At 35.3% G+C, this 26,581-nt stretch overlaps 1 protein-coding gene across 2 annotated transcripts in view; it reads left to right on the forward strand.

The window, feature by feature from the left end:
* The window catches only part of LOC125662011 (mothers against decapentaplegic homolog 3-like), a 67,833-nt gene extending 42,018 nt beyond the window's left edge, over positions 1-25,815 (forward strand). For both annotated transcript variants that reach the window (XM_048894178.2, XM_048894179.2), the window contains exons 6-9: positions 1,953-2,165; positions 13,134-13,271; positions 17,604-17,748; positions 20,701-25,815. In XM_048894178.2, the coding sequence (XP_048750135.1) occupies positions 1,953-2,165; positions 13,134-13,271; positions 17,604-17,748; positions 20,701-20,824 (620 nt within the window). In that variant the 3' untranslated portion in view covers positions 20,825-25,815. The remainder of the gene's footprint in view (positions 1-1,952; positions 2,166-13,133; positions 13,272-17,603; positions 17,749-20,700) is intronic.
* Positions 25,816-26,581: the final 766 nt, after the last annotated feature.

The raw sequence follows: 26,581 nt of genomic DNA on the forward strand, positions 1-26,581 counted from the left end.
ATGAAAACGCTTAGACCCCCGGTGTCAGAATTTCCTTTTCCTAGACATCAATATGTCAAAAATCGTTTTCGAATAGTATGTACCACATTTTGTACCAGTTATCCATTTTGAATCCCCTATTACAATGGTATTTAGTTGCACTCTGTTGTGTTTGAGTGGATGAGTGTGTGTCAAACAGAAGTAATTTGAATTTGCATCAGTCTCTCATAAATATCCTTCATGATTCCTTTTTCACAAATTTGCATTCCTATATATCTTTGAATATTAATAATTCTAACATATATACCAGCCCCAAACATTGCTATATTAAATACAGATGTCACTTTCCTCTAATAACCCTCAGTGGGGCCCTTGCTGACCGTGTCAGTTTTCTATAGTCTCAATTTGTATCCGTCTTTTATGTGTACTTTTATAGATAAACAAGTATTGAATGATGTATGAAATATTTTAGTGATAATGCATGTACCCAAGTCTTGCAAACCTTTTATCATAACAGTGTAATCTCGGTTGAGATTTGGCTCGGCTGGATGCCCATTAGTCCAGATATCCAGCCGGACTGAATCTCAGCTGAGATTACGTAACACTGACGTCCTCTTCAATGTCACCCTCACCATAACATTTCATAACAGCCACAGAATCGCCCATCTCGTTAATGACATCATTGACAGAGATAGTGAGATTCACTTATAAAAGCTATGACTTTGAAGTTTTACCATAATAGTCAACAGTAACGATCTTGAATCAGGATCAAAATGCCTCATGTCATGGGGCTGACACCTTGGCACGACGGTTTCATTTTCCAGCTAATTATCGTCATGAGTTTCAAAGTTTCTGATTGGATGATGCCTGTGGAATCAGCCAATGACATGTGTCCTTTTATAAATACCCCTATTTATTGTTAAGTCTGGTTCCCGTCACCGCCACTCATTGATCACTCTAAATGAGTGGTGGGCACGGGAACTGACATTTTATTGTTTTTTCTCATTCAACAAGGAACGGTCAGCGGAAGAAATTAAAAAACAACAATGAACGGGTACTTTTGTTTTATTTCAATTTTGCCTAAATTTGGGTCAGCGTTCCCGTAAAACAGATGTTAAAAAAAAGTTGGCCTTATTTGAAAAATCTTTGAAAATGTTTTTAAGAACAACTGGCATGATTAGTCATTAATAAGCAAGCATAGGGGGGAATCTGGGATCAAATATGTACATGTCATTGAATATAGGGGGAAATCTGGGATCATATATCTACATGTCATTGAATATAGGGGGAAATCTGGGATCAAATATCTACAAGTCATTGAATATAGGGGGAAATCTGGGATCATATATCTACATGTCATTGAATATAGGGGGAAATCTGGGATCAAATATCTACATGTCATTGAATATAGGGGGAAATCTGGGATTCCCCAACATGAATATTAGGGGGGGGGGGGGTTCTTTTTAAAAATCTTCTTCGGAACAGTAAGTAATATTGATTTTGAAGCATCCCTATACCTTGCGGATTCATGTTTTGTTAAGTCAGGACCCCACTGGGCTAGGACGGGGTCATGATATGGGTTCAAAGTTTTTTTTTTGTTAGAATGTACTTGAGGGTAAACAATTTTTTTTACAAGCTTCTGAAAAAAAGCTTGACCAGGGTGACTCGGGTGAGCATTGTGGCCTGTGGGTCCCTTGTTCTGTACATTACAGGTATGCTACATGCAGTAATTTTATTTCAATGTTGATGCAAATGACAGCATCACTGGGATGATAGCGATTTAAAGTTTTCATTGGGAAAGTACAGTAGTTCTAGTGAATGATGTGGCCCATGAGCCTAAATCCATGGTAGTGTGAATGATGAGTTACAAATCAAACTTGTCTTTTCAGGTTTGTTCTAAGTGACATGGTAATTTATGGGATATGCACTCTGGGGCATATGTGTCTAATGGACACAGTTAACATTTATTTCAGATGCTGAGCCAGTGTCCTACATAGATCCTCCCTACTGGTGCTCTATTGCATACTATGAATTGAATAATCGTGTTGGGGAGACCTTTCATGCTTCTCAGCCATCATTGACAGTGGATGGATTTACAGACCCATCAAATTCAGAGCGCTTCTGTCTTGGACTTCTGTCCAACATCAACAGGACACAGCAGGTGGAAATGACACGACGTCACATAGGTTAGTAACAGCAGTGTGCAGTACATCAGGTAATCTTACAGAATGAAATAAGACAGTTGTATATTTAAGTGAAATTAGGTTCAGTAGATCAATTTAGAAAAAAAGAAGAAGAAAAAACAGCAAATCATTGTATATACATATGTATTGTAAATTTGAAAGTCTTTGCATAGATTTATTTTTGCAACATTGGATCAATGGATTATGTTTTTTGATCAATTTCTTTAGTTAAGTGTTTTCTAAGAATTTGTTTTTATATACCCATCTTAAAGGCCGAGGTTTTCAACTGGTCGATTTTCCTCAGGTAAGTTAAGTGCGGGGCGGAGCTAATTTTAGGCTGGTGTGAAGCCCCGAGCCCAAGGGAACCCTGCTAACTTGTATATACCCTCCGAAATACACAGGATTTTATCTGTGTTACCTGCATTACCTGTACGTTTTTGTAAGATTTAAAAATTCATGGTATCGGTAGTAATTTTTCTTCTGCAGGTTAAACAAAATGTTCATAATTATACCCCCCGAATGAAGTTCTGGGGGGTATATAGGAATCACTCTGTCTGTCTGTCCGTCCGTCTGACTGTCCGTCCGTCCCTCTGTCTGACTGTCCCTCTGTCTGACTGTCCGTCCGTCTCTCTGTCTGACTGTCAGTCCGTCCCTCTGTCTGACTGTCCGTCCGTCTCTCTGTCTGACTGTCCCTCCGTCCCTCTGTCTGACTGTCCCTCCGTCTCTCTGTCTGACTGTCAGTCCGTCCCTCTGTCTGACTGTCAGTCCGTCCCTCTGTCTGACTGTCCCTCCGTCTGACTATCCGTCCGTCCCTCTGTCTGACTGTCAGTCTGTCCCAATGGTTTTCCAGACTGCTTGTGAGGATTTGTTTGAAACTTTCAGTGTAGTTTCAGAGATCAAGGTCAAATTTTGTAACATTTGATGGACAGGTGTGAAAGAATTTAATTTTCATATTGTTACATTTTATATTCATCAGAATCGTGTTTTAAAAGTAGGGCAGTTGACGAAACTCAGTTGCTGATTATGTAAATAGTGACTTCTAGCTCATTAATCACAAAAGGAACATATAAATGAAAATATATATCAAATCTGTTAATCACGGGAGTATTTTTCTGTAGACGATGAGTGAAGTTGGATCAGTCGATGGTACTCAATGTACCGCATCCTTGCAATTTGAAATTGGCCTTTGAACAGTTGATAGTATTAAGTATAGTATTACAAAGTCATTTGTAAGTAATTAAGATGCAGATATGAATTAACGTTATATCTGTGTTTTGTTTTTTTTGGTTCCACTTGCATGATTACTATTCCCACGTTTCTTTGTTGTTGCAAAAACGATGACCCAGTTTTGATGTGAACTGCATCGAAATGAAGGAAATGGTATTTTGCAAGATGATGGTGTTTTGAGTTTTCAGCTCACCTGAATTGAAAGCTCAAGTGAGCTTTTCTGATTGCCTGTTGTTCGTTGTCTGTCTGTAAACTTTGTACATTTTCCACTTTTTCTCCAATCAAAAGCATCCTTGGGTGAAGGGCTTTCAAGTTTGTTCAAATGAAGGGCCATGCCCCCTTCGAAGGGGAGATAATCACAAAAATGCATAAATAGGGTGGGGTCAGTTAAAAATCTTCTTCTCAAGAACCACTGAGCCAGAGGAGCTGAAATTTACATAAAAGCTTCCTGACATAGTGCAGATTCAAGGTTGTTCAAATCATGGCCCCCAGGGGTAGGATGGGGCCACAATAGGGGATCAAAGTTTTACATACAAATATAGAGGGAAAATCTTTAAAAATCTTCTTCTCAAGAACCACTGAGCCAGGAAAGCTGAGATTTACATGAAAGCTTTCTGATATAGTGCAGATATAAGTTTTTTGGTTTTTTTTTAAATCATGACCCCTGGGGGTAGGATTGGGGCCACAATATGGGATCAAAGTTTTACATACAAATATATAGAGAAAATCTTTAAAAATTTTCTTCTCAAAAACAACTGGGCCAGGAAAGTAGAAATTTACATGAAAGCTTCCTGACATAGTGCAGATTCAACTTTGTTAAAATCATGGCCCCCAGGGGTAAGATGAGGCGAAAATAGAGGATCAAAGATTTACATACAAATAAATGGGGAAAATCTTTAAAAATCTTCTCAAGAACCACTGAGCCAGAAAAGCTGAGATTTGCATTAAAGCTTCTAGGGCTGGGACAATTCAGGGTTAGCTCGATTCGGTTCGGTTTCAATTCAGAACAGCACGGTTTGGTTATTTTCGATTCGGTTCATGTTAGGTCCAATTTATCTAATGACACCACAAAAATTAATAATTTTAATGAGTAGCATATTTGATTTGATTTTATTCAAGTTATATAACTATATGTTGTCATTTGTAAACATCATATCTATTCATAATGGCATTAATAACTTTGATAGAAAAAAGAAAACACTGACAGTCTATCAAAATTTGTTATATTAATGTGCTGCATAAGTTTTGGATTATTAAACAAATCTATAGTGAATCTAAAATGTATATGATATTGTTTTCATTGATTTGCAAAAATTCAACAATTCTATCAATTGAGAGTCTTTGAAAATCTCTCCTTTATTGATTTACTTCTCTCATGTTAACTGTCAAATCTGTGTCATTACCTACGATGTTGATTTCACTCCACCACTGACAGAAATGCTATATGTCATGTAAAGATAAACTGCAATGATCTTACGGACCATATTCTGTTGGTATCTGAGTGGTGAAAATGCTAACTCTTAACACAGTAGTGATTTAAATCTCTTGCATAAAAAAACACATGTTTTCAACATCACTCAGATGCCATATTTGTTGTTTTGGTGTAAGTAAAATCTAAACCGAACCGAACCGAAATCCGGAATTTGTAATAGGTGCATCGAATCGAATGGTATGAATCGCGGTGCACCGAAATTTTCGGTGCACCGCACAGCCCTAAAAGCTTCCTGACGTAATGCAGATTCAAGTTTGTTAAACTCATAAACCCTGGAGCTAGGATGGGGTCACAATAGGGGATCAAAGTTTTACATATAACTATAATAAATGGAAGAAAAAAAGAACCTTAAGAACCATCCGGCCAAAGAAGTTTACATTTGCACGAAAGCTTCCTGACATAGTTCAGATTCAAGTTTGTAAAAATCATGGTCCCGAGGGGTAAGATGGGGCCACAAGGGGGAATAAAAATTTTACATACAAATATATAGGGAAAATCATTAAAAATCGTCTGAAAAATCACTGGGCCAGAAATGTTTACATTTACATGAAAGCTGCCTGACATACATTTAGTGCAGATTCAAGTTTGTAAAAATTATGACCCCCTAGGAGTAGGTTGGGGTCACGATAGGGATCAAAGTTTTACATGTGAATATATAGGAAAAATCTTAAAATATGAGCCCAGGTGAACTATGTGGCCGACCCATGGGCCTCTTGTTATAATTATAACTATCAAATCTAGATTTACTATGACATATAGGATATTTCTACATGTTTGTGAATGATTTTGTTAAACATGTTGATTTACGTGGTACCATTGTTTTAAGCCACAATCAAGGCCAAACAACATTAAATGTACATTATCTCAAATATTACATCCATCAATTAATGGGGGCGCTGGTAGGGGACATGGATTGCTTATGCAATACTCTCAGAATGAGTATTTGTTTTGGTAGTGAAGATGTGCACATGGCAAGGATTTTGATTTTTGTCAAAGTTTGAGAAAATGACAGATTATAAAGTATTTTGAGAAAATATTACACAGTGGTACATCCATTTAACTCCTCACACAGTTTTCAAGCTGAGGCCTTTGTAAAGAAATTGAAGATGTTCATATTAAAAAGGGGGGCAGTTATTTACTTTAAAATATTGCAAAGTTTAACCCTTAAATTAGGCTGCTGCCTTAAATTTTGCCACTACTACATTAATAATTAAATCTTATGAATATTGACAATTCATTTCTAAAACCATGTATCTCACTCACTTTTTGTCCTATGGGTATAAAACTTATATGAAAATTTATGAGAAAATGTTGAAGTTTTCAATGCCAGTTACCATTTTCTCATAATATTTGTAGTTAATTAACACTCCAGGTAAATTTAAATGTGAAAATTAATTAAAATTTATTTCCACTCATCATTCTATTCATATGAACTCTCCTTTTATATTTCAGAACCAAGTAATAGTGAATGCAGCTTAGTATATGAATAAGTCACACATTGTTAGAATATTTTTAATTTTGTCAATTGTAAAGGACATGTAAAAAAAAAAAAAAAAAAAAAAAAAAAAAAATCAAAATCAACGTTCATCTCTGCAAGATTTACCCCGGGCGCCATTTATTATCTGTCTGCATTGTCATTGGTCTGTTCCACAGTAATATTAGGCATCACTGATGAACAGTACAGTCAAAGAAACAACATAGATTCTTAATTATCCATGTGAACATTTAATGTTTTGTTTCCAGTAAAAGATGTGTTCGTTGGAATGGCATCAACCTTCCTCACGATTGAGCTGCAAATTGCAATCATTCTCATGCAAGCACAAAGTTAGACATCAGCACAAAAGTCAATACATTTCTGTTCCCCAAGTCACAATTTTCATCAATAAATTCCTCAAAATCATTCTTGCTGTCACTATTGTCGTTAAAAAGGTTCTAAACAGTCTCTTTGTCACTCTAATCTATGTTTGCCATTTTTCTCAAGTCAAAATTTTCAATCAAAAGTTTACATCTTTATAGCTTTCATTTTAACCATATAAAAACTCAAGAAACCTTCCAAAAATATCATTTGACCAATCAAATATAATCTTACAAATAGCTCTTTTTGTTTTATTCAAAGTGAGACCTTGGGGAAAACCAGAATTGATTCGGTCGTGAAAAATGACCTTAGTCGCGTGTAGCAGTGGCGTATATCTCAAAGTTCAGCACAACAATAGCTGCACATAGCTAGCAGTCAAGACAAATTAAAATTCTTTTTTACTTTTTCCAGATAAAAATATCCCACTTTTATCATATTTACTGATTGGAAAATTAGTAAACTTGATGCTGAAAACAATATTGTAGATCAATAAACATAATTAATTTTTAGTAAGTCATTCCTAAAATCATGAAATTTAGACAAGTCATTCATATATTGTTTTATTGGATTTGTAATCTCTATTTCCCTAGCAATCCAGGATCACCATCTCTTTCCTTTTTAAGCTCATATACCTCATCACTATGTTCAAGGCATCTAGTATCATTTATATATACTGTCTAGTACTTCAAAGGACATCTACCTTTCTCTAATCAAAGTACTAATAGACGTTGGCGTAGGTTGGGAAAATCTTAGATAAGGTGACCTTAAAACAGTACCAAGATTGTAACTGCCTGAATGAGCAATCATTAAAGTAGACCTATACTCGACCTACGGCACAATCAAATGTAAATGCGGAACCACGCATCCGTTTTCCGAAATGTGGTATTTTAAAGATATCGGTTTGATTTTTACATGGCGATATGAATCTTATCAGCTGCAGTCAAAGTTTGTATTACTAAAAGGGGGCTAAAGATGATTCAAACTTAGAAAAATATCGGTTGGAGAACAGACATTTTGGCGGATGAGGGCGTCCGTGAGGTACTTTGACTATTCATGTATGTAAAAGTTTTACAATGATCCATGTTCAACATATGGAATTACGCGGGCATCAGAAAGTTGGAGAGACGGATGGGAAAGGGAGACCAATTCATATTTCCACCAGCATCATGATAATATTATTTCTTTTGTGAGGATCCGGGTTAAAATAGGTCCTCAGTACCCCATGCTTGTCGCAAGAGGCAACTAAATGGGACAGTCCTACGGATATGAGACCGCAAAAACGGAGACCCCGTGTCACAGCAGGTGTGGCACGCTAAAAAGCCCTACTCAAAGGCCGTCGGCATCGAGCATAGGCCTAAGTTTTGCAGCCCTTCACCGGCAATGGTGACGTCTCCATATGAGTAAAAAATTCTCGAGTGTAATAATTGCTAATTCAAAACTACGCAGCTGTTGAATCCAAATTATCATGAACAAATACATGGTAAACTTGTGTAAAAATAAAAGTTCACACTTCGCTAATCCAGTGACCACAGATATCGTAGTTGTGTTCGCTGCTCCAATGTTGCAGATATTGACGCAAGCTTCAAAGAAGGGCTGCAAATAATTTGTTTTATTTCACCGAATGTCATAAATTTGTCATTTTTTCCTCATCCCCTTTTTTTTCAAAATTATTGGGGCGGCATCTGTATAATGCGATTACTTCCTTATTGGGATTGCATCTACATAGATCGGCGTAAGTGGTGTACATGTATGTATATCCAATTTATGTACATGCAAATGATTCCATGATAAAAAATATAACACACATTACACACATGCATTAATCATAATAAGCAAAACTATCAAAATGCAGTTTGTTACTTTTTACTTTCACATTGTGAATACCCTCTTCTAGAATTTGTTTTCTGATCAAATGTAAAATATAATTGCAAACCACATGTATCTTATAATACCTTCGGGCTCGGTGAATATTGTACTCCTCAGGTGTCTAAATCATCGTATTGACCTCAAAAACAGCAATAATTGTATATTGTTGAATGACCGGTGAACTTAGAGCTTGATGCAAAATAACCCCTCCTCGCTACACACAAAATATTCCTTGGTTTATTTCACATTCAAGATAATAGACATTAGAAATAGAGAGCTACTGAAGCATGATATCACTACATTTTATTACATTTAATTAATTCATTGTATAATTTATATATTAAACATTAGGTGACAATTATAATTTTAGAATCATTGTCTGGGAAAATTCAAATAGATAACAAATAATGAATTAAATATCGTATACAGTTTAGTTTTCTGATTTTAGCTGTGATGGCGTAAAAAAATTGAAATAAAAACATTTTTTTTAAAAGTACGACCGTGTATTAAAGAAATTATACGTTTTAGGTGTATAATGAATATTGAAATCCTTCAGTATTATTACCAACATAATGTAATTATGTTGTCGGTATAAAAATTTCGTTCTGTCTAAATTGATTCTAAATTTACAACATTTCTCTCAGGTTTTCCGTTTATCGTGAAGATCGTTTATCGTGTTTTGCGTTTATCAGGTCTATCGTGAAGATCGTTTATCAGGTTTATCGTGTATCGATCCTATCCTATTGTGCGTGTATCCTATCCTATCGTGCGTGTATCCTATCCTATCGTGTATGTATCATGTTCTATCGTTTATCATGTCAAGGATAACGTTGCGGGTACTGTATATTGTATTTAGTTTTATTATACTTTCATGTAAAATACTCGAACCTGATTGGTCAAGAAGCATTTGAAAAAACATATTGTTACCCTCTGAGAACAGAAAACACGCGCCCCAGGGTGATAGTATCTAGCAACGGGTAACAGTACTTGACAACGGGTGATATTATAAAAAATTATCACATGCGTCAAATTTATGCGCGTACGGTTCGCCGTAGATTGCTAGACGATGTCGTTTGAAATAAACGCGAGTACCCGCATCGAAATACGAAATATCGCATGACAGTGATTGATCAAATGTCAACAGACGTAAGTTTTTCTGTTTTCCAGTTTACATAACATTCAGTATAATAAAACAAATATTGCATGTAGTTGAGGGTAACATTGAAATTTTCACCCCTCGAGAAACCATTGTCAACCTCGGCTGCGCCTCGGTTGACAATGGTTTTCTCGGGGTGAAAATTTTCAATGTTACCCTCAACTACATGCAATATTTATATAGTGTATATTTCCGACTTTCTGCATATTTTATCTTGTTTTCTCTCATTTCTAAATCATTTGTCATTCTTGTCTTGAAATAGTGTACATGCAGTTATGCAGTCTTAAAATTGATTAAAAGCCATCTCCCTTAAAATTTACCCGGACAGAGATAAAAAACATACCGGTTGTCAATCTAATAAGAGAGTATATAGCTCAGGCCCTGACTGACAGATTTAGCCAATTAAGTGTGTCAACCGGGTATCTGAGATCAGAATGTGTTGATAGCAATTAAATACATGCTTATCAACCCCATTCATCTACCGCAAAGATAATTTCGCAGCATTTTTGAGTCGGCTCGTGTAGCGAGCTATTCCGTGGCATCAGGTCTGTTCTGCGGATCCACTGCTTCACTGCCACCCGAGCTCATACGCAACTGAATATTATAAGTTTGACTGACAGTGTATGTTGATTGATTTGTTAAATAAAATCATTGCCATGCACATAAAATTCTTAATAATGTCAATTGAACGCGCACATTGTGTGTGAAAGAATGTGAACATATTGTAGTCAGGCATCGAGCTTGCAGGTCTGCAACTGAATACAGTTGAGAGAAGATGAGACTCGATCTGCGGATATGAAAGCAGACACTGCACATCTTTCATTGAGTTTTAAGATTTATTAATATGGTTGATAAAGCTATGTATGATATATTCAAATTTTAGCCAAACAATAATGGTTAAAGACTTGATAAGTCTATCAAAATAATATTTTTAATCGCGCAAGAATATAAAGAGATAAGAATATAAAGAGTATAAGAATATAAAGGGTTAAACTCGAGTTAGATGAATATTGCATTTAACTTTCAGTGGGAATGAATAATATGGCGATTCTTGAACTAATATTCTAACAGAATTCTTACTAAAATATATCTGAAATGAATTAACGAATTCTATATTTGCTTAGTTTATATAAATAAACAACGAACGAGTTAACCTCATTTGCATATGCATGTAATACATTTTTTGCGGGAATGCGTCATGTAAACAGAATGAAGGATGAGATGATCAAGATATTTGATGACTTCAAGAGTATATAATTTGTATCGATACCTAAGCTGCTACAGATTGTGCCTGGGCTGTTACTGTTCTGTCTTTAGTGGTAGGCTTTTGATATTTAACATAATATTATGTACTGATAAGTGATCATCTCATGCAGATTTGCAGGGTACCATGGATAATGACCTTTGATCTTGAACTTTTATGTTCACACAACTTTTGAAGCTTTTATGGGTAAATTCCTCAAGCCGATGTGTTACGGTAAAATTCCATAGATATACCTGCTTGAGCATGATACTTATGCATGTACATTTTGTTTTACCATACTTTAAAGATTCAGAATTAAAGTTTATAAGGTATCTCCACCACCCCTTGTTAGAAATCGTGGATGCCCTTGAGGCCTTTGATTTAAAGTTATGAGTCGATAATTACCTGAACAGAATATTTGAATACTAGAAATAAATTCAGCCACAGCCATATTGTTTCCCGAAGGAAATGTCATAAAAAATCACGATACAAATTTTGGATGAGAAATTAGCGGCTTCAAGCTTTATTTATTAGGAGAAGTTTCCAAAGTGACAACACTTAAGCACTAATGTCCTAATTCCTCCTCAAACATCATTAATGGAATGCCTGGATTGCCTATGTCAGCCATGTGTTCTCAATCGCAGAGAGCATGCAGACAGTCATGGTGGCACGATCAACCAAAAATGGCATCCCACAAGAACAGCCATGGAAGAAAAAATCTTTGCAGAAACCTTTAGACAATGCGTTGCCATCGAGGATTAATGATTAATGAACGATTCCTTGACAGAAAATCCAGAGCCATGCAAATGGATATCAGACAAAAGCAATTCGTATTGCAGACCTACGGAATAAAGTGAGAAATAACGTCTGTGTTTTTCATCAGGGAATGCATGGTTGCCAAATCCAGCTAGAACTGGAAATGCCGGGAAATTATGAATATATAATTTGATAATGAACAAATTCGTAATCTTCTGATGGCTAACGTTCTCAAACTAATTATACATGAAATCAAATAAGATATGTAATATTTTTAGATTAGAGTTATGATTCAAAGATAGATTTAATCTTATTCCTCAACCATGGACAGGTAGATTTTTAACTCATGATATTTCCAGGACTGCATATTTCTCTGTGTATAGCAATTAACACAGTAGGTAGGCCCTGGTCACTCCAGATAAATAAAATCTGTTTAGATTAGTATTCACAATTTATATTGTCTTTTATCATTTGAAAGACTTCTTTAAATTTACTGATACAGTATGAAAACTAAGTGGCTTGTATATTTAGGAAAAGCAGAAAAGGATGTACTAAAATTGTGAATTTCTCGAACTTTAGGATGGGTCAAAATCAATCATTTTGTGTTAATATTACATATAATGATTACATTATGTACGCTTTTCATCGTTATAGGCACTTTTTAGGGCATTTAAGTTTTAAGAACGCATCTTATTTTATTCTTTTGCTAAATATTAGAATTTAGCCTAGATGCTTGGAACAGGAATTTTTTTCTGATTCCGTAGCTCTTGGGACTAGAGATACTAAATAAATATTTCAATTACCGATAAGGACAATGGGCCTCTTGTTCAATTTACAGTATTTTCATCATATTTTTAAAGAATTCTTTATGGTATTTTAAATCGTTTAAACTTTAATTTTGCGAATATAGGGAAAATTTCGGGTACCTGTAAAGTGCGAAACGAAATCGAAACAAAATCTACCGAAACGAAACGAATAAGATTGTATAACTGAACTTTTTTATTTATAATAATTAAAAAAGGTATCTTGGGCCCCTGTGAAAGTTACTACATATAAATAAAATTCGCCTCCCCTTTGATATAGGTTTTCGGGTCTCAGATACCATTTTAATTATTGTAATTAAAAGAGTTCGGTTATACAATCTGTTTCATTTCGTTTTGGTGGGTTTCGTTTCGTAGATTTCGTTTTCAGTAGATTTTGTTTCGTTTCGCGCTTTACAGGTACCCAGAAAATTTCCCCCACAAGTTAATTTCCTGCTAAACAGTACCTAGTAAAATAATGTTTGGACCTTATCTTAAACACCATGAAACCTTACACCATCAAACTTAGTCAAATGATGCATTGTTTCATGGGCCTCTTTGTTTTTGATTTTACAGGTAAAGGTGTGCGTTTATACTACATTGGAGGTGAAGTTTTCGCGGAATGCCTCAGTGAAAGTGCAGTATTTGTACAGAGCCCAAACTGTAACCAGCGCTACGGCTGGCACCCGGCAACTGTCTGTAAAATACCACCAGGTAAGTACCCTGTATAACAATGTCTGAAATATCACTGGGTGAGTCTATAGCAGTGTGAAAGATACCACTTAGTGATACCATCTGTATAACAATGTCTGAAATATCACTGGGTGAGTCTATAGCAGTGTGAAAGATACCACTTAGTGATACCATCTGTATAACAATGTCTGAAATATCACTGGGTGAGTCTATAGCAGTGTGAAAGATACCACTTAGTGATACCATCTGTATAACAATGTCTGAAATATCACTGGGTGAGTCTATAGCAGTGTGAAAGATACCACTTAGTGATACCATCTGTATAACAATGTCTGTAATATCACTGGGTGAGTCTATAGCAGTGTGAAAGATACCACTTAGTGATACCATCTGTATAACAATGTCTGAAATATCACTGGGTGAGTCTATAGCAGTGTGAAAGATACCACTTAGTGATACCATCTGTATAACAATGTCTGAAATATCACTGGGTGAGTCTATAGCAGTGTGAAAGATACCACTTAGTGATACCATCTGTATAACAATGTCTAAAATATCACTGGGTGAGTCTATAGCAGTGTGAAAGATACCACTTAGTGATAAAAAGTTAATTTGATACACAAATAACATTGTTGACAAGGTGCACAATAGTTGCTATATACCACCATCTAAAGTTGACTGTGAAGAGAATAAAGATAAAGTTTGCATCTTTGGGACAAGGGGGACATAATTTCTAAATTTCAGGACTCCTGGGGCCCTAGGGGTTGGGGCAGAAATTTACCAATTTTCAAAAATCTTCTTCTGTACAACCACACGTGTAGGAAATCTACAAAATTGTAAATTTCATGATCCACAGGGTAGGGGCTGGGGCCAAACATAGAATATAGTGTTTATTTGTAAAACATTTAACATCTTCTTTAGTGCTATTGATACTAAATTGAAAATAAATGGATATTTAGAAAGAGCTCAGCAGGTAGTCCTTTACAAAAATTGTGAATTTGATGATCCCAGGGATAGGGGTTTTGGTATCGGGTGGGGCCAAAATGGTTAGTTATTAAATGTGTGAACAATAGAAATTTTTACCTTCTTGATAACTACTGTTCCTATTCTTTTCAAATTTGGTATGAAGCATCTTTGGGACAAGAGGGACATAATTGTAAATTTCAGGACCCCTACACCCCTGAGGCTCTAGGGATGGGGCAAAAACTTCCAAAAATTCACCAAATTTTCAAAAATCTTCTGTACAACCACACATGTTTAAGAAAAACTAAATGCATAGCTGGAAGGCCTCTACCAAATTGTAAATTTCATGATCCCCGGGATAGGGGTCCTGACCGCAGGGCGGGGCCAAACTTATTATATAATGTTTATGTGTAAAACACTTAAATAGCATCTGCTTTAGTGCTATTGATACTAAATTGAAAATAAATGGATATTTAGAAGGAGTAGGTAGTCCTTTACCAAAATTGTGAGTTTCATGATCCTAGGGGGTTAGGGTTTGGTTTCAGGGTGGTGTCAAAATTATTATAATGATTTGAAGGACTTCTGTAAGTTTGCTGACACAGTATAAAATCTAAATGCATATTTAGGAATAGCAGAAAAGGATGTACAAAAAAAAGGTGAATTTCACAACCCAGGGTTTTGACTCTTTAGGATGGTCCAAAATAGTCATATTGTTTATATGTAAAGCCTTTCATCAGTGTATGCACTTTTGAGGGCATTGAAGTTTTAAAAATGTATCTTGGTTTTTACTATTGCTGAATATTAGAATTTAGCATAGATTTTCAGAACAGAAATTTTTTTTTCTAGATTTCATAGCCCATGGGAGTCGTGATCCTTTTAACTAGTACTCAGGTGATCGAATGTGATAAGGCCTGTGGGCCCCTTGTTGAATTCTTCCAAAATTGTTCAAGAACAGATTCAAGAACTTTCCAAAATTCATAAATGTTCTTCATTGATTCCTAAATGTTGTTCAAAAACAAACTAAGGAGTAATATTATTAGCTCACCTGAACCGAAGGTTCAAGTGAGCTTTTCTGATCAAAATTTGTCCATTGTCTGTCGTCATTTTTGTCGTTGTCGTTGTAAACTTTTCACAATTTTATCTTCTTCTTCAGAACTACTGGGCCAATTTCAACCAAACTTGGCCGAAAGCATCCTTGGGTGAAGGGCTTTCAAGTTTGTTCAAATGAAGGGCTATGTCCCTTTCAAAGGGGAGATAATCACAAAAATGCAAAAATAGGGTGGGGTCTTTTAAAAATCTTCTTCTCAAGAACCACTGAGCCAGAAGAGCTGAAATTTACCTGAAAGCTTCCTGACATATTGCAGATTCAAGTTTGTTCAAATCATGGGCCCCGGGGGTAGGATGGGGCCACAAGGGGGGATCAAAGTTTTACATACAAATATATAGGAAAAATCTTTAAAAATCTTCTTCTCAAGAACCACTAAGCCAGAAAAGCTGATTTTTACATGAAAACTTTCTGACATAGTGCAGATTCAAGTTTGTTCAAATCATGGCCCCCGGGGGTAGGATGGGTCCACAATAGGGGATCAAAGTTTTACATACAAATATATAGGGAAAATCTTTAAAAATCTTCTTCTCAAGAACCACTAAGCCAGAAAAGCTGATTTTTACATGAAAACTTTCTGACATAGTGCAGATTCAAGTTTAGAAAAATCATGGTACCCGGGGGTAGGATGGGGCCACAAGGGGGGTCAACGTTTTACATACCAAATATATAGTTAAAATCTTCTTCACAATAACCACTGAGTCAGAAAAGCTGTTATTTCCAAGAAAACTTTCTGACATACTGCAAATTCAAGTTTGTTCAAATCATGGCCCCCGGGGGGGTAGGATGGGGCCACTAGTGGGGGGGGGGGGGTCAAAGTTTTACGTGCAAATATAGGGAAAATCTTTAAATATCTTCTCAAGAACCATTGGGCCAAAGAAGTTGACATTTACATGAAAGCTTTCTGCCGTAGTGTAGATTCAAGTTTGCAAAAATCGTGGCTTCAAGGGGTAGTTGGGGCCATAATAGGGACTAAGGTTTTACATGCAAATATATATGGAAAGTCTCCAGATATGGGCCAAGGTGACTCAGGTGAGTGATGTGGCCCATGGGCCTCTTGTGTTCTTAATATTAATGTTGAACAGTTCAAAAACTGTTCCAGAACATTTCATATTTTGCAGGGGAGGGGTTCAGGCCCGAGGAAAGGAAATCACAAAACGAAAATGCAGTTATTCTTTAAAATTACAAATTACCTAAGACATTTATCACATAAACTGGGTCAGTAGTTATGATGAACATGGATAAATACTTTAAAGGATAAGAACCCCAGAGTGGAGTTGTATGCTTCATAAACTGAGAATGCAAATACTCTCTTAAATTTCTAGTTCATGATTGACACAAAGGTTGCTAGTTAATTACCAGACCATGTTTATGATCCTGAATGAATGTCATTTGACCAAAATCACAAGTTACTGGTGAAAAAGTTAGAAATATTTGTCCAGGTTTAAAATATCATAAAAGACAGGCAAAAGCTCATAGTGACTCTAAGGTTGCTTATCAGAAAATTTGACCTGATTCCAAAGTGAGGACATCTTGCTAGTAGTCATTAGTAAAAGGAAATTTAAAAATGAAGAGACTTTTGAAGCCTGTGTGCTGAAGATAAAGATTACTTATTAGTGTGTCCCTAAATTAAAGACAAGGTCACTGATAAAACAAAATTTATAAAAAAAATTCTCAGAACATTAATATTGTAATAAGCAGGTGTCAAAGTTAAAACTTAACACAAAGATTGATAGTGATTAGAGAGCAAGGTCATTTGGTCATATTCAAGGACATGGTAAATATGGTGATAATATTCATTGCAGGCCTTTGTACTGACTCCTATTGGACAAAGGTTGTCTGTGACCAGATGGACATTTGGTTATGATCTGTATCACCCAAATATTGGTCCAGGCCATTAAATTATGTCCTTTTTGACAACAAAAAAGTTTGACAATTTAATTTTCAGCTGTCTAAGCTTAAAAGATGCACCATCAACATGCAAATCAAGTTCTCCATTGTGTGATACTATTAGGTGACCATTAAGCCCAGGAGTTTATTATTTTAATGGCAAGTTTAATAAAACTTGTGTGTAATCAAACTTCTTGTGTGTTTTCCACCATACTTTGCAAAATTTCTAGTAATGCTAAATGTAATAATGGATATATATTAAATTGTAGACTCTTCCAGGTTCCAGGTGATTTCATTTACCCTGCCGAGTCCGTTCATTTAGATTAGACACCACCACCCCCCAAAAAAAATCAACACTGTACACGCTGTCTTTTTATTTGGTGGTTGTGTTGTAGGTTGTAATCTCAAGATTTTCAACAACCAGGAGTTTGCTGCATTGCTTGCCCAGTCTGTCAATCAAGGATTTGAGTCTGTTTTCCAGCTGACCAGAATGTGTACCATTCGCATGAGTTTTGTCAAAGGCTGGGGTGCAGAGTACAGGTAAGCATTACTGACTAATTGTCACACTTAATTAAGGCTAGGGTGTTTAGTGCAGGTAAGCATTACTGACAAATCATAATGCTTCAGGCAAAAACTAAGTAGATTGTCAGAAAGAGCATACCTGAAAACTGTACATGTATGTGTAAACTAACTAGTAAACTAACTAAACCCCCAACCCCCGAAATCAATATTTGAATAAAACTCCATGTAACATTAAAAATATGAAATATGACGCCATAAACCATGGTATTGTAGCAGTGTACGCCACACTTCTCACACAGCTATATGGAATGGGTAATCAGGGGCATAGCTGGCATTGTTTTGATATGTAGCTAATTTCATAAAATAGAAGGAGAGAAGCCCGAATAGTTGGGGGGGGGGGGGGGGGTGTGAAAAATGAGGACTGATTTATGCTATCATGGGCATCAATTTTATTATAATAGGTTTAAACTGTCATGCAATTTTCATAGACTTTTTTTTAAAGGTGATTTAGTTTAGGAGGGTGAAATGTATAGAAGGTGTGACACATTGATTGACATTTTGTCACAAGGAATTCCATATTGGTAGTATGGAATGAAAATGATAGGATCAGGGGTCGAAATTAACTTTTTCTACCACAGGCTAATTTTAGCCTGTGGGTAAAAAATCCACAGGCTAAAATGAAAACCTACAAGCTAATATAAAAATGTTAAAGCAGTGCTCTTTTTTCATATGTTTTTTTTAAATCAACGATTTTCCCCATCATTACTGAGCCTAGTGGGTCAACAGGCATCATTTGGACAGGACACTAAGTTACGTAAGTCATATGGTGCAATGTTTAGGTCTCTTGATTATCGCATCTCTAATCCACAACCTTTTTTACCGCAGGTCTAGATCCAATCTTCCAATTTCATGCCACATCAGGGTTGTCACTAATGATTTTTCAAAGCGAATCCCAGACTCATGGTTTTATAAGCAGCACGATCACGAGCCCCATGAACTTTTTTGATAATCGTCTACGCGGTGAGCAGTGCACTCGTGTCATCGCTACAACCCGACCTCAAAATGACAATAACTTAATTTAGATAGGACATTCTCATGATTCTGATAAAAATGACTACCGGAAGACTTGGTAAAACATAGACTCCGATTTTTTTTTTTAGATAAATAAATAACAAAAACCTCATACTTGGAATTCAATTTAATCACCCCTATAGGTGAACAGGACTTGTGGCACATGTCTACATTTTTCATCATAATGCGATGTCCGACCTATAAAGCTTTTATTTGACTCCATGTTTCTTAAAAAAAATCATAAAAGAAAAATCCGGATAGAAACGGTTGTTGAAATTGGCCGTTCATTTAAGCGTTTGTATGATTCAGAGTGCAAGTTTAAGAAAAGCGAATAGCACATCACTGTATAAAACGGATACGATAGTTTGTAAATCACCACTCGGTAAAATTTTCGAGTGTCCATTATTTTTACTCGCTATTTTTCAAATGTACTCGCATTTTGCGAGTATTTCTTGTTAATTTCGAGCCCTGTAGGATTGGATGAAAAAGATTTTCTTTGAATCAGAATGAATACATGTATACTCAAACACAGAGTCTTTGGAAATGGAGAGTATCACATCCAGTACTGGTAATGGTTTCTCAAGTCTCAACTAAGATGACTGGAGATGACTGGTACCCAAAGTTCTGTAACAGTAAACATAACATGTAACCTAAATCTGTACTTTGGGATACATGCCCACTTCTACCCCTTGCCTTTATCATTGATGGATGCAGAAATTTCTGAACGAGAGGAGGGGCAGTAAGGTTGGGGCCAGTCTTATATCTGTATATATAAATTTGGCCAGGATTATATTGATGAGGGAGTGCTGGATCCAACACAATTGGTAAACCTCTACCAACATCTTTATATTAAGATTGCAGAGATCAACTGAGGCCAAATGAATTATTTTTTTTGGTGTCAATTTTGAAAGATTATTCAATATTGATTAATTGATTGTATATTGTTTAATGTCCCGCTTGAAAAATTTTCACTCATATGGAGATGTCACCATTGCCAGTGAAGGGCTACAAAATTTAGGCCTATGCTTGGCACTTACGGCTTTTGAACAGGGAGGGATCTTTATTATGCCACACCTGCTGTGACACGGCGCCTCGGTTTTTGCGGTCTCATCCGAAGGATCACCCCATTTAGTCATTTATTACGACAAGCAAGGGGTACTGAGGACCTATTCTAAGCTGGAACCTCATGGGATTATTCAATATTGAAATTTGAATAAAGCAATGAAGAAATAGTTCAAATGAAAAAATTGTCACTTTCCTATTCTCTGTCTATTGTGAACCATATACTTTGTGACAAGTCTTTTTTTTTTATCTGTTTCATTCATGCATTAACTTTGATAGGAAAGCTATGATAGTAAGGCCATTTTGAGGTTGTAATTTCAACTTTAAATTGTCCGGAATCTGGATTTTTAAAAATTAATATTCATATAATAAAAACAGCATTCAGACATAACAAACGAATCAAGTATCCTCATGTAGTTTACATTCAAGTTTCTTCAAATTGTGGTTGGGGAAATCTGATGCTTAAGTGTAAGTCAAAATATCAAGTTCATATTGTGCAAATAAAATTTAAATGCAATTTCTATAAATACTATTATGTATCAACTTACAGTTGTTGTGAAAATAGTCTGCTACCATCATCAAGTGAAAATTAGGGTTTGTTCAAGGCAGTTTGTGGTCAGGTCCAAAATAATGGTGCAAAGTTTCATATTGGATTATAAGGAAAATAATTGGTTAAAGGTCTCCAAAAAAGATGATATGCAAGCAATTGTACATTTAATCAATGTATTGTAAGTTCATTAACCTTCAAAACTGTAAGAGCAAAGTACCTCAAGAGAGCAATGAGCTTTTTGATTCAAGAAGTATTTTCTTTTATAGTATGTTTATGATTCTTTGCAGGAGACAGACAGTGACCAGCACTCCCTGCTGGATTGAGATTCATTTGAATGGTCCCTTGCAGTGGCTTGACAGAGTGCTTGTCCAGATGGGGTCTCCAGGGCTACCCTGCTCCAGTATGTCCTAAACAGGTGGCTGAATAGAGGGTTCAAAAGTTCAACATAAATGTCAACACAACCTTTCATTCATAATTTTTTCAAACTGAAATTTAAATGATATACACTGTAGTGAGCAAGACATTTAAAACACATTTATTGGAAATGTACTGTTAAAATCTGAATTATTTGTGAATTTGTAACAAACTTTTCATGGATGCTTTTTTTTTCTTTCATTTTTTATTTTAGCCCCTTCATTTTTAGCTTGCCTGAGCCCAAGGCTGAGTGAGCTTTTCTGAAAGAAATTCATCCATTGTCGTCAGCATCAGTATTGTAAACTTTTTTTAAAACAATTTCATCTTTTTCTCCAGAACCACTTTGCCAATTTGATAAAAAAAACAAAAACTTGGCACATAGTATCCTTGGATGAAGGGTATTCAAGTTCGTATGAATAGCCATGGGGAGAAAGTCAAATAAGTGCAAGAAATAGTGTGGGTTCATATAAAAATCGTTTTCCCAAGAACCACTTGGCCAGAAAAGATTAAACTTCTTGGCATAATGAAGAGTTAACTTAAAGTTTGTACAAGTCAAAGCTCCCAGGGTGGGGCCATAGTTGGGAATAAAATTTTCCATGGCAATGAATTAAAGATATTTTAAAAATCAGGAGAAAATCATTTAGAAAATGTAATTTTCAAGAGGAACAGGACCAGGATTAGTCCTTATGATTTGGAAGCATCTTCAGGTCGTGTGATTCAAGTCATAGGAAATCAATGCCCCGGGGAGAGGGTTAGGGCACAATACAAAGTTTTATAAATCAAATTGTTAGGATGGGGCTAGAATTGGGATCAAAGAAAGTAGAAAGAAAATTGGAAAAATCTTCTCCATAATGGGAAGACCATGTTAGTGATGCGTCCCTATGTTGTATGAATTCAGTGAAGTCGTGACCCTATGGGGCGAGGGGTAGGGTTGTAATATGGGGGAATTATTTCGTTAGAATAAAGAGAATAACATTTTTTTTTTAAAATAACAGAAGGGCCAGTGTGACTCAGGTGAGCATATGCCTCTAATTTATTTATGCTTCTTTTCATTAGTTCTTTACATGACATTGATAAGTTATGAATTGTAATGCCAGTTACAATTAATATATGTTTAATCAACAGATCACAAATTCAATTTCTTAAAAGCGTTTTACCATGTACATGTATTTCCAATGGACATTTGCAGATGAGTGAACGTCACTACATTTAGAGACTATTGAGGGATTTTAAGTATGGTGTACTATAAGTGTTTAATTTTTGAGGGGATGGATTATGCTAATCCATATTCTATAGTAATGGAGTAAAAACAAATGGTCTTTGTACACTCATTATTTTTTGAGAACTAAGCTGACTAAGGAGAAAGGAGAGGCTATTAACAGGCAATGTCTGTTGGAGAAAGGAGAGGCTAATCCTATTCAATTATTGATTGAACAAAATATTGTTTAAAAACCGAAAGTAAGTTGGTAACAATATCAAAAACTAATGGTCATTGTGGTTACTTCCAAATGTCACTAAGAACCTGCTCAACCTTCATCTTTCCATTAGTGACACAGTCCTGTTTAATTTCTGTACTTTCGTTGATTTAAGGTGGGTTTTTTTGAGTAAGTCTTGTAAAAGGCATAATAGTAGAATTTCTATTTGCATATATTTTGTCTCCAATTAGAACTTATTCATCAGGAAATGGTAGGTACCTACTACTACTTAGTGGCAAATGTGCATATTGTTGGGCATTATTTTGGTGACCAGGAAACCCACAGCCGATGTAACATCTGCCAAGCATTGTCCACAATTACATGTGCATGAATTGCATGATAATGTTGATGGCCTGAAAAATACATTTCTTGAAGTCTATAAATCTCGACAGGTTTCATCGACGACCACTACTTAATAGGGCAGTTTTAGCATTGGTTTATCATTTCTCCCCATTTGTTGACATTCAATACAAATGAATTGCTGTATGTGTGAAATGGGTTCAAATTCTTAACAGTCGTGACAGTAACATCAAACTGGGAGGATAACATGTGATATGTAGGGTAACATCTGAACCATGTAAGAAAGAGACTGTTTTGTGGACTTCAGCTATGAAATGTATGTTCCTTACCAGGCGAATAAACTGTAAATTCGTATATATACGCGAGGAATAAACGGTAAATTCGTATATATACGCGAGGAATAAACTGTAAATTCCTATATATACGCGAGGAATTTATTATCACGTAAATTGGCAAGAAACATCACTCATGAAATAAAATTACTCGCTTTTAATTTTATATTGCCAAATTATATGCAAAAACTCTCGATCAAAAGAGCACTCGCGAATTTATGTTCTTACAATTTGAAGTCTATGAGTCATTTCGAGATAATAAATACTTGCATAAAATAAGGAATCTACAGTACCACAGACAATGTCTAAAAATGACTGTGCACTTTTTCTCCAATCATTTCATAAAATCTATATTGATTTGCCAAAAACTTTTCATAAAAATCTCTCCCTGGTCAGGCATATTCATAAATACCAATTCAGTAGCAGATGTCAAGATGAGGATCAGGAGGAGGCATCAAAATAGTTAACAAGGCAGGAATAAAGTTTCTCCATAATCTAACTGAATCAGGGGGAGGAATTGTTAATGCAGGAATATATGCTAAAATATTCTTCACCTTTTTCGAACATATCTGTTGTGAAATTGCTGGTGCCTTGTATCCATATAAAATACAGTAAATAATAAAAGCTATGGAATTTAAACATTAAAAACCTTTAAATTTATTTTTGAATGAATAGTCATGTAAAATAGTTTTTTAAAAAAACGTGTGCAGTGCAAGTCAAAAGAAAGGAAAAGGGCAACTGTGAAGAAATAAAAAGATTGTTGATAGAGTAGAATAAAAAGATTGTTGATAGAGTAGAATGAAAAGATTGTTGATAGAGTAGAATGATATGATTGTTGATAGAGTAGAATGATTCCAATGTTATTTATTACAATCGTTTTGATTGGACAAAAATAAAGTAAAACGAGAATTTACATATCAATAAATCCAAAAACGCTGTGTACATACGCGCCTGAAAACAAATAGCATAGTGCGGGGAAACTATTCAATTTTTTGAAATTGATAATACAGGGAGCGAATTGGAATTATAAGAATCAAACATTCTTTTTCAAGAATTTATCGATGGATATATTTTACTCACAAACTTAACATAAAAGTGCTTTGCACTTTTATTCAGTTTTTGAGTAAAATGTCCCGAGTTTACACATCGATAAATTCTTTAAAAAGAATGTTTAATCCTATGATAAAAAGATTGTTGATAGAGTAGAAGTAGTGTCGTCTGTTCTGAACCAGACAGATCTAACTCGACATCCACTGTGAATGAGCCCCGTAGGAACAGAGTGATTCGTAGAAGAAGCAGTTGGTGGATCTGGTTCACGAAAATCATAAGGCATACAACAAAATTATTAAAAAATGAAACTCGAGATGTCTTCTTGTTCTGTTTGTGATAAAATTGCGTAGTTACATGTATGAAAATCAAATAAATCAGATCTGCATACAGGTACATACAGGTATTACAGGTCTAATCATTGAATAAACCTACCAAATACTAAAAAAATGTAATCAATATACGCACAATAAAAAATTGAGACAATATTTTCCCCCCAGTAAAATACACCAATGTTTAAAATATATCTACGCAACAAACAACAAGCATTTAATTTTCTTCTTCATCGAAAACCGAATGTACATGTATCATTCCTTGCAAGAGTGTTAAAGAGGTTTGAAATTATTCAACTGTCACTTTTACTGCTCAACAAAGTGATTTAATATACTTCATAGTCGCTAAATTTATCAAAGTTCACTCTTCCACAAATGTCCAATAGCAAGATTTTTGTCATGATATTCAAAATGACATGAAACAAGATGTCTCGTCCTGAGGATATGGCGAGATTTGGAATGTTTTACTGTTATATCCTGTGTGTGTTAGTCCCCACAGAGAGCTTATTGTTTCTCTTCACTCTGTGTAAGCCCTGACCAGGTTCTGATGGTCTGGTGATTACTGTAACATTCATTCTGTCCACTGTCACTTACATGTTCCCTGGCATCTGAAGAATTTGAAATGAGTAGACAACTGGACTCTCTGAGGCCAGGGTATAGTGTTGTTAAGGTTTTCGTATTCAGCCGATTTCAATGTCCAGGAAATTAATTTGTTATGTCGTAAAAGAGAATTTCATTGCATTAAACAAAATTGAGACCTTTGCTGGTTCCTTGTCATGACTTTGATAGTTTAGTTACAGTCATATGTTGACTTGTATCGTGTTTTAAATGGAATTTGTTTACAGCCAGTACTGGTGTATTTGTGGATTCACTGTACAATTTGTCTCTCGTTTGGTGCAGATAAACAATTCATGTAGTATTGTTACAGTATTTTGTGTGATGCTTTAAAGCCTCGGCAGAGTCTGATCTGGTATTGTCTTTCATTTAAAATAGCACTGATGTTTTAAATTTCCCAGGTCAAATTAGCAACAATAGAAGGGGAGGTCATTTTCTTTTCTTTAATGAAAATTAAGTAATAATTTTTGGTGCATCAATATTATATTGTAGTATTTATTTATTATAATCTGCAGTGATTGTCCTGCATAAAAGTTTTCGTGCTAAAAATTGAATCACAGTACAATGTATGATGTGTACTAAGAAATTCTGGACCTTTCATTTTGTCAATTGGTTCATTTTGATAAGACTAGAAGAAATCATTGTAAATATCATTAAACATTTATCTACCAGGTACATGTATTGTAGCGAGACCAAGCAAAAATTTGAGCTTATCATTGCTTCTAAGCTAATGTTGTTAGTGTGAACAAGCTTATGTGATATCATTTTTTCATATCCCCTTTTCCTTGTTCGATATCGTGTATATTTTGCTTCAAAGTCTACATGTATATTTAATGTTTATGTGTTATTATTGTAGCGAAATTAAACTGGCTGATACAAAAAACAAATAGTGTTTGAAGTTGTTTTTAAGTCACCTGGGTCTACTGAAGCAAATTTCTATTCGTCATATCCCCGAGTCTACTGAAGTAAGTTTTAATTCGTCACATCCCCGAGTCTACTGAAGCAAGTTTTAATTCGTCACATCCCCGAGTCTACTGAAACAAGTTTTAATTCGTCACATCCCCGAGTCTACTGAAGTAAGTTTTAATTCGTCACATCCCTTGGTCTACTGAAGTAAGTTTTAATTCGTCACATCCCTTGGTCTACTGAAGTAAGTTTTAATTCGTCACATCCCTTGGTCTACTGAAGTAACTTTCAATTCGTCCCATCTTTGAGACTATTATTGAACCAGATTTCAATAGTACGAAACAAAATTTCAATCACATCTAAAGGCTATTCTAGGGGGAAAGAGATCAATTAAGGATGACAAGAGATCTATTGGGAGTATGGATGGTGGGCAACAAATAAACACTGAATTCCAATGATCATAAAAAGTTTATAAATGACATTAAATGCTTAATGAATGCTTGTACAAAAATAAATAAAAAGCAAAATGAACGATCTTATACGTAACAAACAGAACCCCATGAATTTTGACAAAACAAGACTTTTGCGATGTACGTAAACATGAAGAGGAGTCGGAATCCTTCACAGATATACTAGAAATAACTGTCTTGTAAAATAAGTGTGAATCAAATAGGGAGTTGGCCCGAAAGTAATTATGACCTGATATCCAGTGATCAGTCATCCAAAAATCACTTTGTTAAACACCAC

Source organism: Ostrea edulis, chromosome 8 (assembly GCF_947568905.1).
Source record: "Ostrea edulis chromosome 8, xbOstEdul1.1, whole genome shotgun sequence".
NCBI lineage: Eukaryota > Metazoa > Mollusca > Bivalvia > Ostreida > Ostreidae > Ostrea > Ostrea edulis.